The 14,945-nt window shown below is 43.5% G+C and overlaps 1 protein-coding gene across 4 annotated transcripts in view; it reads right to left on the reverse strand.

Moving 5' to 3' along the window:
- SLC41A1 (solute carrier family 41 member 1) overlaps positions 1 to 6,576 on the reverse strand; it is a 38,317-nt gene extending 31,741 nt beyond the window's left edge. The window contains exons 1-2 of one of the 4 annotated variants that reach the window (XM_031937244.1): positions 6,460 to 6,576; positions 3,186 to 4,263 (exon numbers count right to left, since the gene is read on the reverse strand). In XM_031937244.1, the coding sequence (XP_031793104.1) occupies positions 3,186 to 3,560 (375 nt within the window). In that variant the 5' untranslated portion in view covers positions 3,561 to 4,263; positions 6,460 to 6,576. Of the gene's footprint in view, positions 1 to 3,185; positions 4,264 to 5,652; positions 6,035 to 6,459 lie in introns of those variants that run through there. The other 3 variants (XM_031937243.1, XM_003767622.4, XM_031937245.1) reach the window with 3 other exon arrangements.
- Between the last annotated feature and the right edge of the window lie 8,369 nt (positions 6,577 to 14,945).

Consider the following 14,945-nt stretch of genomic DNA (forward strand, 5'->3'; position numbering starts at 1 on the left):
GAGGAGAAGGCTTCAGGCAAACAGGAAGACACAAAGTTTTTTAAGCATCTGGAAGGCTGTCCTATGGAAAAGACATTCAATTTGTCAGTCTGGTTCCAGTAGCAATAGGTGTTTGCTACAAGAGGCAAATTTGGGCTTCATTTGGCAGGAAAACATTTGTAACAATGAGAGTTCTCCAAAAGAGAATCGCTGACCTCCAGAGAGAGAAAGCATTCCTCCTTCCAAGCAGAGTCTGGCCAGTGAGGATTCACTGGGGGTGGGAGGAAGGATCATACTAGATGGCAGCAGCCCTTCCACCTCTCTCATTCTGTGATTCTAAAATCCTTAGAAATCTGTCACAATTCCCATGGCCCCAAATGAAGTCATAGCATCTCTTGTTTCTACCTTCCCCTGTATCACACATCACCAAGTCTTTCTTGTGACAGTTTCGATTGCCTGGCAAGTCAGCTTAGCTCCCCATATACAGGTGGGTAGAGGGCAGCAGGGACAATGAAGCTTCTATACTGAGGCAGTTCATTCTCTTTGATTAAAAAGTTTTTTTTCCCTGAACCACCCTCATCCGCAGAAAATACATGACGGTTACCAAAGTTATCAAAGTAGAGAAAAGTATACTTTTACAGATATTCATTCATTCTCTAGCAGGGCTAACACTCCTTCACCTGCTACCTCTCCATAGTTCAATTGTTTCATTCTCATGGGTTCTGAAGTGTATGGCAGAGAGGTAGACCAGAGGCTTTAGAATCCTCTGACTTTGGGGGGATTGCCAAAAGGAAGACAGAAAATCCTTTGAGAATCCCAGACCACAATATTTAGGTGGTCCTATTCTCCTAAATTCAAAGAAATGATGGCAACTCTTGCTCCTAGAATGCCAAAAGTTTCATCAGCTGCATGCTTCAAATCAATGGTGTCAAACTCAAATAGATATGGAGGCCATTAAATCATACAGAAGGATCCCTGCCACTCACATACTGACTTAGAAAACCACATATTGTTTCGCAGTATTTTTATTTATTCTAATAAGTATTTCCCAATTATGTTTTACTCTGATTAGGGCCATAGAAAAGAGTACTATGGGCTTCTCTGAAGAGAAGACAAGTTGGAAGATTTTGAGATCATTCACCCTGGAGCAGGCCTCAAATTAGGACGGAGAACTGAATGGCCATTCTTGTAAAGTCCTAGGGACATGGTACAAAGCAAACATCAAAAGATACTCACTTCCCTTCCTACAGAATGCCCACCTGAGGGAGGTTGTGGGGCTAAAGATAGATAGCAAACTACAATAGGATAAAATATAAGCATGGAGAAAGCATGTGGACTCAGGGATGATCAGGTCAAGGCTGAGGACTTCACAAACCAGGGCCCCATTGCTTCCTTCTGTCCTTGGATCTCTGCAGCCTAGGACAGGGCCTGGCCCAGTGCAGGGCAGAGAGTATAACTGCTCTAGGTGAAATCCATTGCTCAGTTCTCCTACCTTCGCAAAGTTGGCTTTCCCTTTCCGGTAACAAATCCCAGGATGGTGGGGGTGGGGAGAACACATGGCTTCCTTGTAAACACCCAGCCATGGAGCAGCAGCTGCAGAGTTCCTTATGAAGGGCACGAGTCAAGGTGGTAGGGGGTGGGCAGTGGGCTGGCTGGCTGGATTTAGCTGGAATTATCTGGAACTGTAGGCTCCATGGTCCCATTGGGGTATGAGCCAAAGGAGATGCCAGTGGGCATTGCTTGAGGGACAAAGCAATGTCCCTGGGGCAAGCAGGAACCACTTTTTTATTTCCCATGTCCTCAGTGGGACTAAGGGGGCAAAGGGGATGCCCTCTGTTTGCTGCAGATCTGAGTTCAGTATTCCCAGAATCCCCTCCTCTCTTGGGAATTGCAAAGAGATATTTCATGGTCAAAATCATATAGATTGAGAGCTCCCTGATAGTACAAACCATGTCCTCCCCAATAGGCTGGTAGTTTTTCTAGAGTGGGGACTACGTCTCCCCCTCCATCAGCCCAAGAGGTTTTGGGGGAGGGCTGATATCTCCACTATGAGACTCTAAGCTTCCAGGAACATGGCCTGGATTCCTTCCTTTGTACCTTCTTATAGTACAGGAGCTCAGCACACAGCAGGAATTTGATATGTGCTGTTGATTAACTCAGATCTCAGTGCCTTCAAGAAGCTCAGAATATATCCTACCCCTTGAGGACACCCGTAGTACAGTCTCCCTGACACGTCCTATACCACATTACCGTGACATACACTGAAAAAGTTCCAAGCTCGTTTAGGCTTTCTACAATGGAATGGACGCTAGATTTAAGCAGAGATCTGGTGTCTGAATTGCTGCTCCAGTCCTTTCCTTACCTGGAACAAAGTCACTTACTCTCTCTGGGTCTGAGTTTCTTCATCTATAAAATGAAGGACCTGTACTGGATAGCTCCTAAAGACCTTTTCTGTTCTAACTCTGTGACTCCAGTTCCCACCCCCATGACAAGTCACTGATCCAAGGCAAGTGTACGAGTCACTTCTCTTGACATTTGTTGTCTCAGTGCTTCTTGGGTCTGGTCATCTTTTGTTTTCATTTGCTTCATAATAATTAGTGCTGATAATTGTCCGGTCACAATGTATGCCCCAGCCCATATTGCATAATATTAAATAGACTGTGCGCCAAGATGACAGGCAGGTAAGAAAGCATTTCATGACCCTTCCTAGGCACTTCAAACAAAGTCTCCTCCCCACCTTGTCAGCCGGCCAAATCCCTGCCCAGCAAGGAGGGCTTAAGCCTGAGCTCTCTGCTGAGACCCCCTGAAGGCCCAGATGAATGGATAAGGAGGTTGGTAGAATAGGCCAAACATAATCAGCCAAGTTGGGGCCTGTACGGGATCCCCTGAGGGGCAGCAACAGCCCCTCAACTTCTTTCCACACCAGGGCACTAGACCATAGCCTCTGCAGGCTAGGCAATTATTACCCTCCCCCTGGTTCCACACAGCCACCTCCCTTCCCAGAGTCTCCTCAAGAAAATGATTTGGAGCCAAAAAATGTGTTTGAGAGTGAAGAATCCCGTCCAAGGGGGAAACAATCTTTCTGGGAAGACGCTGCTTCTGGGTGTGAATGCCCCTGCCATGGACGCTGGAAGGTAAACTAGAATGGCCAGCTTTTCCCCTAAAAGCACAAGGGAACCAGCCCCTGTATCCCCCAGCACTCCTACCTGTACAATGTCCAGCACCATGCCTGCGGCAACGGTCCCAAAGCCAGCCAGGAGAAATGGAAAAAGCACCTGGAGCCCAATGGAGAAGGAGGTCTCCTTGAGGGGAGAGGCCGGCTCGGGGCCACGGTCGGTGCTGACATCGTCACTCTCGTTGCTCTGGCTTCCGTTCTCCAGGAGGGCGTCCTCTTCTCGGACCCCTTTGGCGTTGGCCCGCGACTCAATCACAACCACCTCTACGCCTGCCCCATCTGGCCCCAGAAACTCGGTGGTGCTGGCTAGTGGCTCCCGGCCAGGGAGATCTGCGGGGCAGGGCACCTCGGGAGGGCCAGTCCCATTCAGCTGGTGGACGTCTTTTGGCTCTGGCTTGGAGGACATGACAGGGGAGAGTGGGAATCTCTCTCTCTCTCTCTCTTTCTCTCTCCCTTTTAACTCCGGAGAGACCTCAGTCTCAGGGAGAGCCCAGGCTCATTGGCCGTCTCCCACAGTTCTTTGCTCCCGCCAGATGCTGTTAAGATTGTTCCACCAACAGGCAGCCCCATCAAGCACTGAGGCCACAATCGGGAAGGAAAACAAGGAACACACCCCACTGGACTGAGCAGCCAACCACTAGGGGTGTGAATGCCTTATTTCCAAACTGGAAGAGCGGTCTAGTCCCCTCCTTGCCCCGGGGGTGGGGGACAACCACTGCTCCTTATCTACTTTGGTTCTCAGCAGGTGCACTCACCCCACATCACTTGATCCACTAGAACCAGGCAGACATCAGCACTAGGAGAACCTAACCAAACTGGAGGCTGTCCTGCAAGGGAATCCCAGTGGATATGCTTTTAGGAAAGCAGCTTGGATTTGAGTCTTTTAAGACACAGGCTCAACCTGGGACCTGGCTCCTCCAATCTCTTCTTGCTGATGGCACGGTCAAATTTCTGAAGTGGTTGAAGTTATACGGGTCCCCAGGCAGGATCACAGCTTCCTCCTGGCTTTTGCTCTGTCTTCTGGCTGTCCCCTTACTTTCGTAGGAAGACTTTGCACCTTTCCAAATCTCTGATTATTATTTTAAGTCACAGGAATCTATGCTGAACACCTTAAGGAGGAAGAAGAGGAGGGAAAAAAAAAATTCATGGGAATTTTCTCTCCAAAGTAGGTTCAGTGGCTAGGTTATTTCCCTCCCTCTGATTATTTAAGTACCCTAATTCTGTACTTCTTCTGAATAAAAATTTGGGGATGTACCCTTTTCATCTCCCCAAATAGTAGCTAATAGGGCCTGCTGGGTTCCTGGCCCTGACCTGTAGAGATGAACTCAGCTTTTGACTGTATAGACAGTTCAGAATCCTCTGAACTTCCTTCATAGCAACCGACCAGAGGTGGGCTGGAACAAATTCAAAGAGACCCCCCCCCCCCCCACTGTACTAGAAATCTTTACTCTCACCCACCCTATACTATAGCCACCCAATGGGTGGAAAAGGGGCAGCAGCTTCCCTCACCCACATGGCAGTGTGAGATAATTGGCTTCCATGAGATATTTAAGACAAAAGAACAGGAAGACTTCAATAATGGAGGGCATGGTGCTCTCCTCAGGAGTTTCCAAAAGGGACTCTGGGGCCCCTCTAAGACCCTGGACACATAAACAGCAAAGGTTAGAGGAGGCCATGAGAGAAAAGGGCAAGACTGTCAGTCTCAAAGCCAAGAGACAGGCTCTGAGAACAGGTCCAACTCTGCCCACTCTTGTCCTTGAGAATCAACAGAGTTGCAAAGAAAAGTACAATCCACTCTCCAGTGGTGAGATTCTCCTTAGTGCGGACTCTCCCAGGCTTCGCCCTAACCCCCCACTTTTTAAAATTTTGTAGCATCTAAGAGAAGACGCTCCAGGGGGTCCATGCTGATTACAGGAAACTGATCAAGCACAGAGAAATATACAAACACACACATACACAAAGGAAGCACCTCTTTGTAACTCTTGGGTTTCTTGCAGATTGGGTTTTAGGAGAGAGCTCCAGGCAATGAGTCCCATCAGATGCCTCCAATTCAACGAGACTCTCCTGTGTGTGCATGTGCGGGTGTGCGTATGTGTGTGAGGCAGTTCTAATTGTCCCTAACAACCCCAAACAGAATCAGCGACTCAACTCTAGTTTGTGGGGAGAAGGATGGAGCAAACTCAGATAACCGGGCTAACAGCCCTGCTAACGACATCTCCCTTTAACTCGTCTATCTTGCCCGCCAGCCCAGGAGTAGAAGAGGGGGCCTGAGGGTAGAAGAAAAGGGCTGAAATGGGGAAGAGGAGGGATGCGGACCACCGGGGCCCAGATCTAAGTAGGGAGGAAGCAAACAGTAAAGTCCCTCCTTTCCCACCACCACTTAAACTCTCCAGCAAACTGGACACATTGTTGCAAATCGCCCTCCCGCCCCCCGGCCCCTAGACTTAACAGTTGTTATCTGCCCCCCACCCTCGGCCCTGGAAGAAGAGGATGGGCACCTGGGGCTGGCGGTCTTGGGGGGGTGCAGGGTACCCCCTCTTCTCATCACTCCTCCTCCTTCGTGGTCGTTGTCCTCCGCGGGCCCCCCGCGCCCCCCACCCGCCCGCCAAGGCGAGTGTCCAGCCACGGCGCCGGGCTCGCTACATCTCGCCCCCGCGTTCCACGGAGGCCGCCGCTCCGCTTCCACGCTGGGGAGGTGGAGCAGGCAGGATATACCTCCCCGAGCCGGGCGTGGGGGGGTGGGGGACCCAGACTGGAGGGGTGGGAGAGGGGGGGCTGAGCTCACTAGCCCCCAATAGCAGCTCCACCCGCAGGCCCGGCCCAGACTGGTTGGCTGCTGGTGGCAAACGTGATCTAAGGCGGCCCGGCCTCCCCACCCCACCAAAAATAGAAAACGGATGGACAGTTGTAACAGCCAACCCGAGGCTGGGGAGGGGGCGGGGCGGAGGGCAGCCCCGCCCCTCTCCTAGCTTTTGTGCTTTATGAGACGCGGCCGGGTAGGAGGGACCGGAGCTGCGGAGAGGCGGAGAGGGGAAATCGGGGCTTCGTGGCGGCTGCCCGCCGGGGTCCCGTCGCCTCCTCTTCCCCGCTCGCGCCCCAGGCCTCCCAGCACATCGGTACCCCGGCCGGGCCCTCGCGTCCTCCTGGCGGGCGAGTTCGGCTGCTCTCGGCCCAGCTCGTCCCCTCCCGCTAGTCTGCCTTCGAGCCGTCCACACGTAGCCTTTGGAACCCACCCGGGAGGAAAGGGCGCAGTTCTGGCCTCTTCTCCCTTGTTCCCCAGCCACCCCGGGAGCCGGAGAAGATACCTGGTCTTTGGCTCTGCCTTCCTCCTGTCCTCCTCGCCTTCTGCCCCCGCTGCGCTGTCCCCTTTGCTGAAAGGCGGGCATCTCTCTGGGCGAGTGGCTCAGAGCTGGCTTGCGCCCGCCTTAATAAAGCCCCAGGCTAGAAGAAGGAGGCAGTGGCAGCAGAAATGAAGTGGACCAGGTCAAACTCGTGTCTCGGGTCCCAGACTCAGCACCTGAGCGGGAAGGGGGAGGGGCGGGGACAGGGAGGGACGCCTGCCTGGACTGGGCTGGGTCTCTTTGATGACTCCTGGTCCTGGTCGGGGATACTCCAGTCAGGGATACATTTCATATTACTTTCCCTGACGCACCTTTTTAGTAGGATCGTGATCCCTGGGGGGCCTCGTGATTTTCCGTGCTCCAATCCCTTCTCTTCCGCCCACACCCCCAAACCCACCACTGCCTCTTCTTTTTTAGGATGTTTTTGACCCACCCTTATCCCCACCCCACCTTCCATCCCTGGCTTTCTCTGTTTTCCTCAATGGAACTTCTGATGGGCACTTCCTTCCTTCCTTTTTTTCCCCTTTACTCTTGGGAAGTGGCTCTGGGAGGGCTCCCAGCCATGACATCACTCTAGCCCTGTGCGGACAGGGCCTAGCTTGCCAAACCCTCGAAGTGTGTGTATGGGCGCACAGTGAGATAAGCAGTTTGGACTTGGTAAATGATGTTGGACAAGGCTGGAGATGATTTAGGCCCCTGTGGAAACACCCACAGGAACAAAAACCATAAAATAGCTTAAACGTAGTTTTTAAGGTTTGCAAAGCACTTTCCCCATAATATCTCACTACATCATACGCAAACAAAGGCACACCCCGGGATTTCAGCACAACGACCAGCAATGTCACCTGTAGCTTTCAATCCCAAACACTGTAAATGGAAATGGGAGTATTTTAGCAGAGATGCGGGGAATGGGAGAGAAATGGGGATCAGGTCTTCATGCTTCTGAAAGAAAAACTAATGTCCCAATACTCCACTGCCCCATTTCTTTTATTAATCCATTTGCTAATCCCCATATTTCCACTCCCGAACTAGTTACAATCCCAGTAAGGTATTAGTGGAAAAACAAAACGTTTTTATAAGGTTTTATAAGACCTGAATTCAAATCCTGCTTGTGTCACTAGATATCCATTAGTGCAAATCATTCCTCTAAACTTCATTACTTACCTGTAAAATGGGAATAATAAAATGTACATTACTGGCATCATAGTGAAGAAATCACTTTCTAAACATTTGAAGCACTATATCAATTTAATTATCTTTTACCTATTTAGAGGTGCTGAGCTAGTAGGTTCTTCCCATTGTTATCTCTGGGGTAAGTCAAAGACAGTAACCTTTTCTGGAGGAGGACTGAGCACATTAAATCCCTGACCCACTGAGACTCATCTGGAATCAGATACTAAGAAGAGTGGATGGGACCTTGTTTTTTGTTAGCCTGTTCAGTCATGACTTCAGAAAGAAGTTTTCCCCTTCCATTTTCCCACCCTCCACTTTTCAGAAATAACTTTACTTCAGAGAGTAATAGTAAAGGTGTGTGTGTGTGTGTGTGTGTTTTGTGTGTGTGTGTGTGTGTGTGTGTGTTTGTATTCTTTGCGTATCACTGATAAAATCTGAAGAATCTGGGAATGCCAATGTGGAACATGGGCTATGGAATCTTCAAAGGGGACAGACAGCACTCTCCTTAGGTGCTAGTGCCTTTCCTTATGAGATTACCTTTCAGCTACTCTGTATATATCTTTTATATACTTTGTTATTTCCATATTGCTTTCCCCCATTAGATAGTGAATTCCTTAAAGCAGGACCTGGGGGTTTTGCTTTTGGGTTTTTTTTTTTTTTTGCCTTTCTAAAATTTTCAGTACTTAACAAGTGACTGACATATGGTAAACACTTGACTGCCATGACCTTGATTCTAAATACATACTAAAAGATCTGAACCAGAAAATAATTTCATATATATATATATATATATATATATATATATATATATATATATAGAGAGAGAGAGAGAGAGAGAGAGAGAGAGAGAGAGAGAGAGAGAGATGTTCTGGTGGCTTACTCTTTCATTCATCCAAAAAATACTTGAATACCTATTATGTATCAGGTACCATGCATATATCCTTGTGTATGAAAACCTAAGTCCTTCATAATTACTTTCCTCTTGTTCTGCCCTTAGTAAAGATGGAGAATAACATGTCACAATCTTTTTTGAGATTTAAAGACTGTTGTGCACTCTAGCCTTCAATTCTCTGGGATGAATAATTTTTATCTTTGCTTTTCATGTGGGCTGTGTAATTCTTTAGAACTTTCCTCCATCATGGTGTTTCTCCTCTGCATCCTCTCATTCTTCCTGTTTAACTTTAGAGCTCAGAAAAGGCCTTAGAATGTGAATCCACGTCTGAACTGGGAAGCATACAGTCTTCTGGTTCTTACTGAGGAGTGAGTCCCTTCAGCCAAAATCTTCAGAAAATTCAGTGGGAGCACCTACCCTGTCTGGACTTCTCCAGTAGGAAAGGGAAATGCAAAGTACTTTGTGGTCTTCACTGCCTTCTTAGATATCCAGTTGCTGCCCAGCAATGCCCATTCTTATGGCTGATACATTAACCTTGGAAATGAATATAAAAAAAGCTAATTGCTTTGAAGATTAGTCCCTATTCCTTGATCAGCATGTCCAAATTGTTTATAGGACAGGCTTGGTACCAGGGGAAAATATCCTATCTTTTGTTTATGAGGAGGAGAATTGATACCCCTTTAATTTTTCCCCTCACAGTGAACCCTCCCATACTATCATCCTCCCAAAAGTTAACTTCCTTCCTGCTGGCCAGAGTTGAGGGGACATCCTCTCCCTGCTGTGGATGGCCGTGATTCATTCTGTTTTGGGAGGGGGGGGAGGGGAATGTCTATACTGGAAACTCTCTTCTCTTCTACCACAGGAACACCAAGCCAGAGGCTACCCTCTCCCTCAACACCTGGACCATCCATCCTAGCACCCTTGGGGATAGCAGTTTCCGAAGGGCCATTTCCTGCTTTTCAGGCTATGGGCATTTTGGATTCTCTAGGTCTAGGATTGCTAAGGACAGCTGAGACATCTATCTAATGAGCAAAAATCAGAAATGAGAAGGTACTTTTGGTACAAAGACTTTGGATCAATCTTGTTTAAGGGTCAGAGTCAGAAATAGAGCCATATTCTGCAAAGAGGGGTTTAAGCCTCAAATCAAAAATTTGTCTCTCCAAGGACTGAGTTTTAAATCCAGCATTTTTCATTTTTCGACTTCATACAACACGAATGATGCTAAATAATGTAGACCCGAGGACAAAAGATAAAAAATAGCTCCAGCTCTCAAAGGTCTTAAATTTCTTACATGTGCAAAGATCATAGGATTATGGATTTAGGGCCAGAAGGAACATCAGAAGTAATTCAGCCAAATAACCTCATTTTATAGTCGAGGAAATCCCGAGGGAAGATAAAGTATATATGAATTTCTATAAATTACTTCAAGAGGATTAACAACTGGAGGACTAGGAAAGGTCTTGTGTAAACTCCCATCTATATTAAGCTTTGAAGGAAGGTGAGGATTTTAACAGTAGATTAGAGGGAGAAAGGTCTAGCTATGGAAGACTTCTTAGGCAAAAGTATGGAGACAAGAGTTAGAATTCCTGTTAAGTGATCAGTTTAGGAGACAATGAAATTGGAAAGAAGAGTATGCTGGGAGGAGTAATATTAAACAAGACTGGAAAGCAATCATGTTATAGAAAATTTTAAATGCCAAGGATGCATGTACATCCCTCCATCCCAATTATAGATGAGTTTGAACAAGGACTCCTGTGAAGTTTCATTATTTGAAGTTATAAAAATATGTAAAATATGGTCAGGAGCAGCTAAGTGGTGCTGTGGATAGAGTACCAGCTTAAAGTCAGGAAAATTCATTTTCCTGAGCTCAACTCTGACTTCAAAACTTACTAGTAAGTTTTGTAAGTTGTCCTAGTGACTCTGGACCTAGTAAGTTGTCCATGTGACCCTGGACAAGTCACTAAACCCATTTGCCTCAGTTTCCTCATCTGTAAAGTTAATTGGAAAAAGGAAATGGTAAACCACTCCAGTATCTTTGCCAAGAAAATCCCAAATGGAGTCACAAACAGTTGGATAGAACTGAAACATGACTGGGACAACAGCAATAAAATATAGTCATTAGTTCCAATCTGATGGAAATATATAAGGCTAATCTTAATAATGCAATCACTTCACAGAACTCACCATACCTATATTTCCTTTATAGAATCATGAGATTTAGAATTGGAACAGATCTTAGAAATTATATAGTTGCATTTTATAAACAGGTATAAACTGAAGATCAGAAATGTCAAATGACCTTCTTATTGTCACAGGGCAGAAAGCACAGTTGGAATTTGAACTTAGATCTCCTGATTCTGAATCTCGGCCTCTATTTCCTTCCTCCTCCATTTATAAAGTCAACACTGACAGCAGTAGGGATCTTCAAAGAAATTAGTTCCTTTTTTTCAAGGCAAGGGAAGATAATCATCTTGGGACCGGGTTCCTTTAGCCATGGGCAGTCAAGTTTTAAAAACCTAAAGCTCTCCCAAGGCTGAGCCTAGTAGGTTGGTCTAGTATGGAAGGAAGAAAGTCAAAGTGCATATTAAACTCAGAGTTGTGTTCTAATGACAATTCAGCAAGTCCCAAGCTGAGATCATCATTCCTCCCAAACAGGTTGCCCCTACTCCCAACTTCCCTCTACTGCAAACAGAGAAAAGGAGATACCATCACAGTTACTCAGACTTGAAACTGTGAAGTCATCATCTACTTATCCCTCTCATCATCTATATCCAATCTGTTTGTCACATTGTCCTGTGTTAACTGGAAGTGTGTTTTATATATTGTCAACCAATCAATAGTTATTAAATTTCTGTTGTGAGTAGAGTTCATTCCTTGTGCCAGGCTTTGGAGGAGAAAGAATGTTTAGATAAAACATAATCCATATCACTACCATAATCTAAGTTCTTATTAATTTCTACTTTCTCTCAAGTCCTCTTAGAGCAGGGCTTATTTTTTATTTTATTTGTTTTTATAAAGCTTTTTATTTTCAAAACATGCATAGTTTTCAACATTCACCCTTGCAAAGCCTTGTGTTCCAAATTTTTTTATCTCCCTCTCTTCCCCCACCTCCTCCCCTAGATGGCAAGTAATTCAATATATGATAAATGTGCAATTCTTCTATACATATTTATTCAATTATCTTGCTGCACAAAAATATCATATCAAAAAGGAAAAAAATGAGAAAGAAAACAAAATGCAAGCAAGTAAACAACAACAAAAAGTGAAAATACTATGTTGAGATCCATACTCAGTCCCCACAGTTGACTCTATGGGTGCAGATGGCTCTCTCCATCACAAATCCATTGGAACTGTGGTTCAATCATCTCATTGAAAAGAGTATGTCCATCAGAACTGATCATTGTTTAATCTTTTTTTTTTAATAAAGCTTTTATTTCCAAAACATATGCATGGATAATTTACAACATTGATCCTTGCCTAGCCTTGTGTTTCAGACTTTCTCCTCTTTTCCCCCACCCCCTCCCCTAGATGGCAAGCAATCCAATACATGTTAAACATGTTAAAATATATGTTAAATCCAATATGTATAAACATATTTATACAATTTTCTTGCTGCACAAGAAAAATCAGATAAAAAAAGTAAAAGAGTAAGAAAACAAAATGCAAGTGAACAACAACAAAAAGAGTGAGAATATTATGTTGTGATCCACATTCAGTTCCCACAGTCCTCTCTCTGGATGCAGATGGCTCTTTTCATCACAAGATCATTGGAACTGTCATCAGTCATCTCATTGTTGGAAAGAGCCACATTCATCAGAATTGATTGTTGTATAATATTGATGTTGCTATGTCATTGCATAATCTTCTTGCTGCTGTATGTAATGTTCTCCTGGTTCTGTTCACTTCACTTAGCATAAATTCTTATGAGTTCAGACCTCTCTGAAATCATCCTGTTGATAATTTCTTATAGGACAATAATATTCCACTACATTCATATACTATAACTTATTCAGTCATTCCCCAAATGATGGGCATCCACTCAGGTTCCAGTTCCTTACCATTACAAAAAGGGATGCTACAAACATTTTTGCACATGTGGGTCCTTTCCCTTTTTTCTTATCTCTTGGGGATACAGGCCCAGTAGAGACACTGCTTGATAGCCATTTGGGCATAGCTCCATATTGTAGAGCAGGGTATCTTAAACTTTTTCTACTTGCAACCCCTTTTTCCTTGAGAAATTTTTGTGTGGCCCTGGGTATATAGGTATGTAAAATAGATATGCACGACAAAAATTACTGATAATAAATCCTAATTTCATGGTCCCTGCATTCAGTTACAAGACCTCCTATGGGGTCACAAACTACAGTTTAAAAAATTGGGTCCTGGGGACCTCCAAAGGATTAATTGTTGTCTCTCTTCCCTCCAATCTGACTTTTTTTTTAGGATGAGACACACACGTACACACTCCCTTATAAGCCATTTTGATGTTTTAGTGAAGTTTTAGAGAATTGAAAAAATTTCAATATTACCAATAGAAACTCGATAGAAATTTTCTCTTTTAACAAAAAAGTAAAGTTAAGAAAAATAAAATAACAATTGACAATAAATATTTCATCTTGCATCCATAGCCTCCTACTTCTTACTGTGATGTGAGGGAAGTCAGACATCTAGTCCATAAATTCCATTTTTATTTTACCAATCTTTGCTCAACAATCTATAATGTCTCCCTGTCGTTCAAAGGATGAAAGCTAAACTTCTCTGTCACCTTCCTTATATAATATATCCCTATCCTATCAAAGTAATATGTGTTCCATTCACTGGTACAAAGAGCAACCCATTCATACCCACAATCCAACCCATACATAAGTATGACTCTAATTCATATCTTTCCATATATCATGCAGATGGGGTCTCTCCAGTATTCTAGGTTGTTTCCAAAAAATGTTTTGACATTATGTGAGTATTAGTCTAAGAAGTTTTTTATCTACTTTGCCTAATTTCCTATTTCTTTTAAAAATTCACCTTTACAATGTATTTTATTTATATCTTTTCTTTTTCTTACCAGAATTTCTCCCATTATTCTTCCTCTTTGACACCCTATTGCCAAATAATGTAAAAAATACTGTTTCTAAGGAAAAAGAGAAAGAAGAAAAAAGATCAGCAAGATCAATACATTAAAAATTTTGGAAAATATATGTATATAATGAACCACACCTGTGGACTTGCCTCTTTTGCAAAAGAGATTACGTAGTATTGATAAATATTTAACAATAGTTCCCAAAATACACACATACATACCACACTTTTAGATTTAATCTGTATTAACATTTTCTTAACAATTAACAATAAATCAAGTCCTGATTTATAGCATTTAATGACTGTCAAAGTACAAATCCTTACACTGAAAATTTAACAATGCACAGCCAAGCTTGTGGGAGGTGGTTCTAACATACCCCTGGCTAGGAATGCCTTCTTATAGTCTTTGGAACCATTTCTGCTTTTTGTTAATTTTACAACATTTACTTTTTAATTATTTTATAATTCTTTCCATTTATATTTTGTAGTTGTAAATATTTTTTTTCAAAAATATTTTTTGATTTACTTATTTCATTCTCAATCAGATTGTGTAAATCTTCTATGTTCTCGGTGTTTATCCTATTTGTCATTTCATATATCATGGATATTCCATTATAATCATGTATCACAATTTATTTAACCATTCCTCAAAAAAATGAGTTGCTTGGCTTTTATATTCAACATTTTCAATACATGACTGGCCCTTTTCCTTTTTTAGATATGTATTTCTTTGGTGATATCTTTTATGCAACTTCTTGCATGTATTTATAAGTTCTATAATATTTCTTTAATGAAAGCCAGATTTTTCCATACAACATTTTTTCTTTTCAATAGTATTGTATTTTTCCAATTACATGGATAGTTTTCAACATTCATTTTTGTAAGATTTTGAGTTCTAATTTTCCCCCTGCCTCTCATACTTATCTTCTCACCAAGGCAGCAAGCAATCTGATATAGGTTATACATGTACAATCATTTTAAACACCCCCTATATTTTTAAAAATTAAATTTAAAAAGTATCACTTTCCAAATGAAATCCAGACCAAACTCCTCCTGTTTAATTCTTAGCTTAAACAAATAGATTGCTTAGATTACATATATATATATATATATACACACACAATTGTAGATCACTTTTTTGCCATTCATTTAATTGTTATAGTTTGGATTATAGGCATTCTCTATCCACTTGGTTCTTCCCATGTGAATTGTTAGGCCAAAGACTTTTGTAGGATTATGGTTCTCATTTAGGAGGTTTTACAGTGTTCCAAAGTTCCATATAATTAGCACAATGTGATTGGCAAAGAGA

Source organism: Sarcophilus harrisii, chromosome 4 (genome assembly GCF_902635505.1).
Source record: "Sarcophilus harrisii chromosome 4, mSarHar1.11, whole genome shotgun sequence".
Taxonomy (NCBI): Eukaryota; Metazoa; Chordata; class Mammalia; order Dasyuromorphia; family Dasyuridae; genus Sarcophilus; species Sarcophilus harrisii.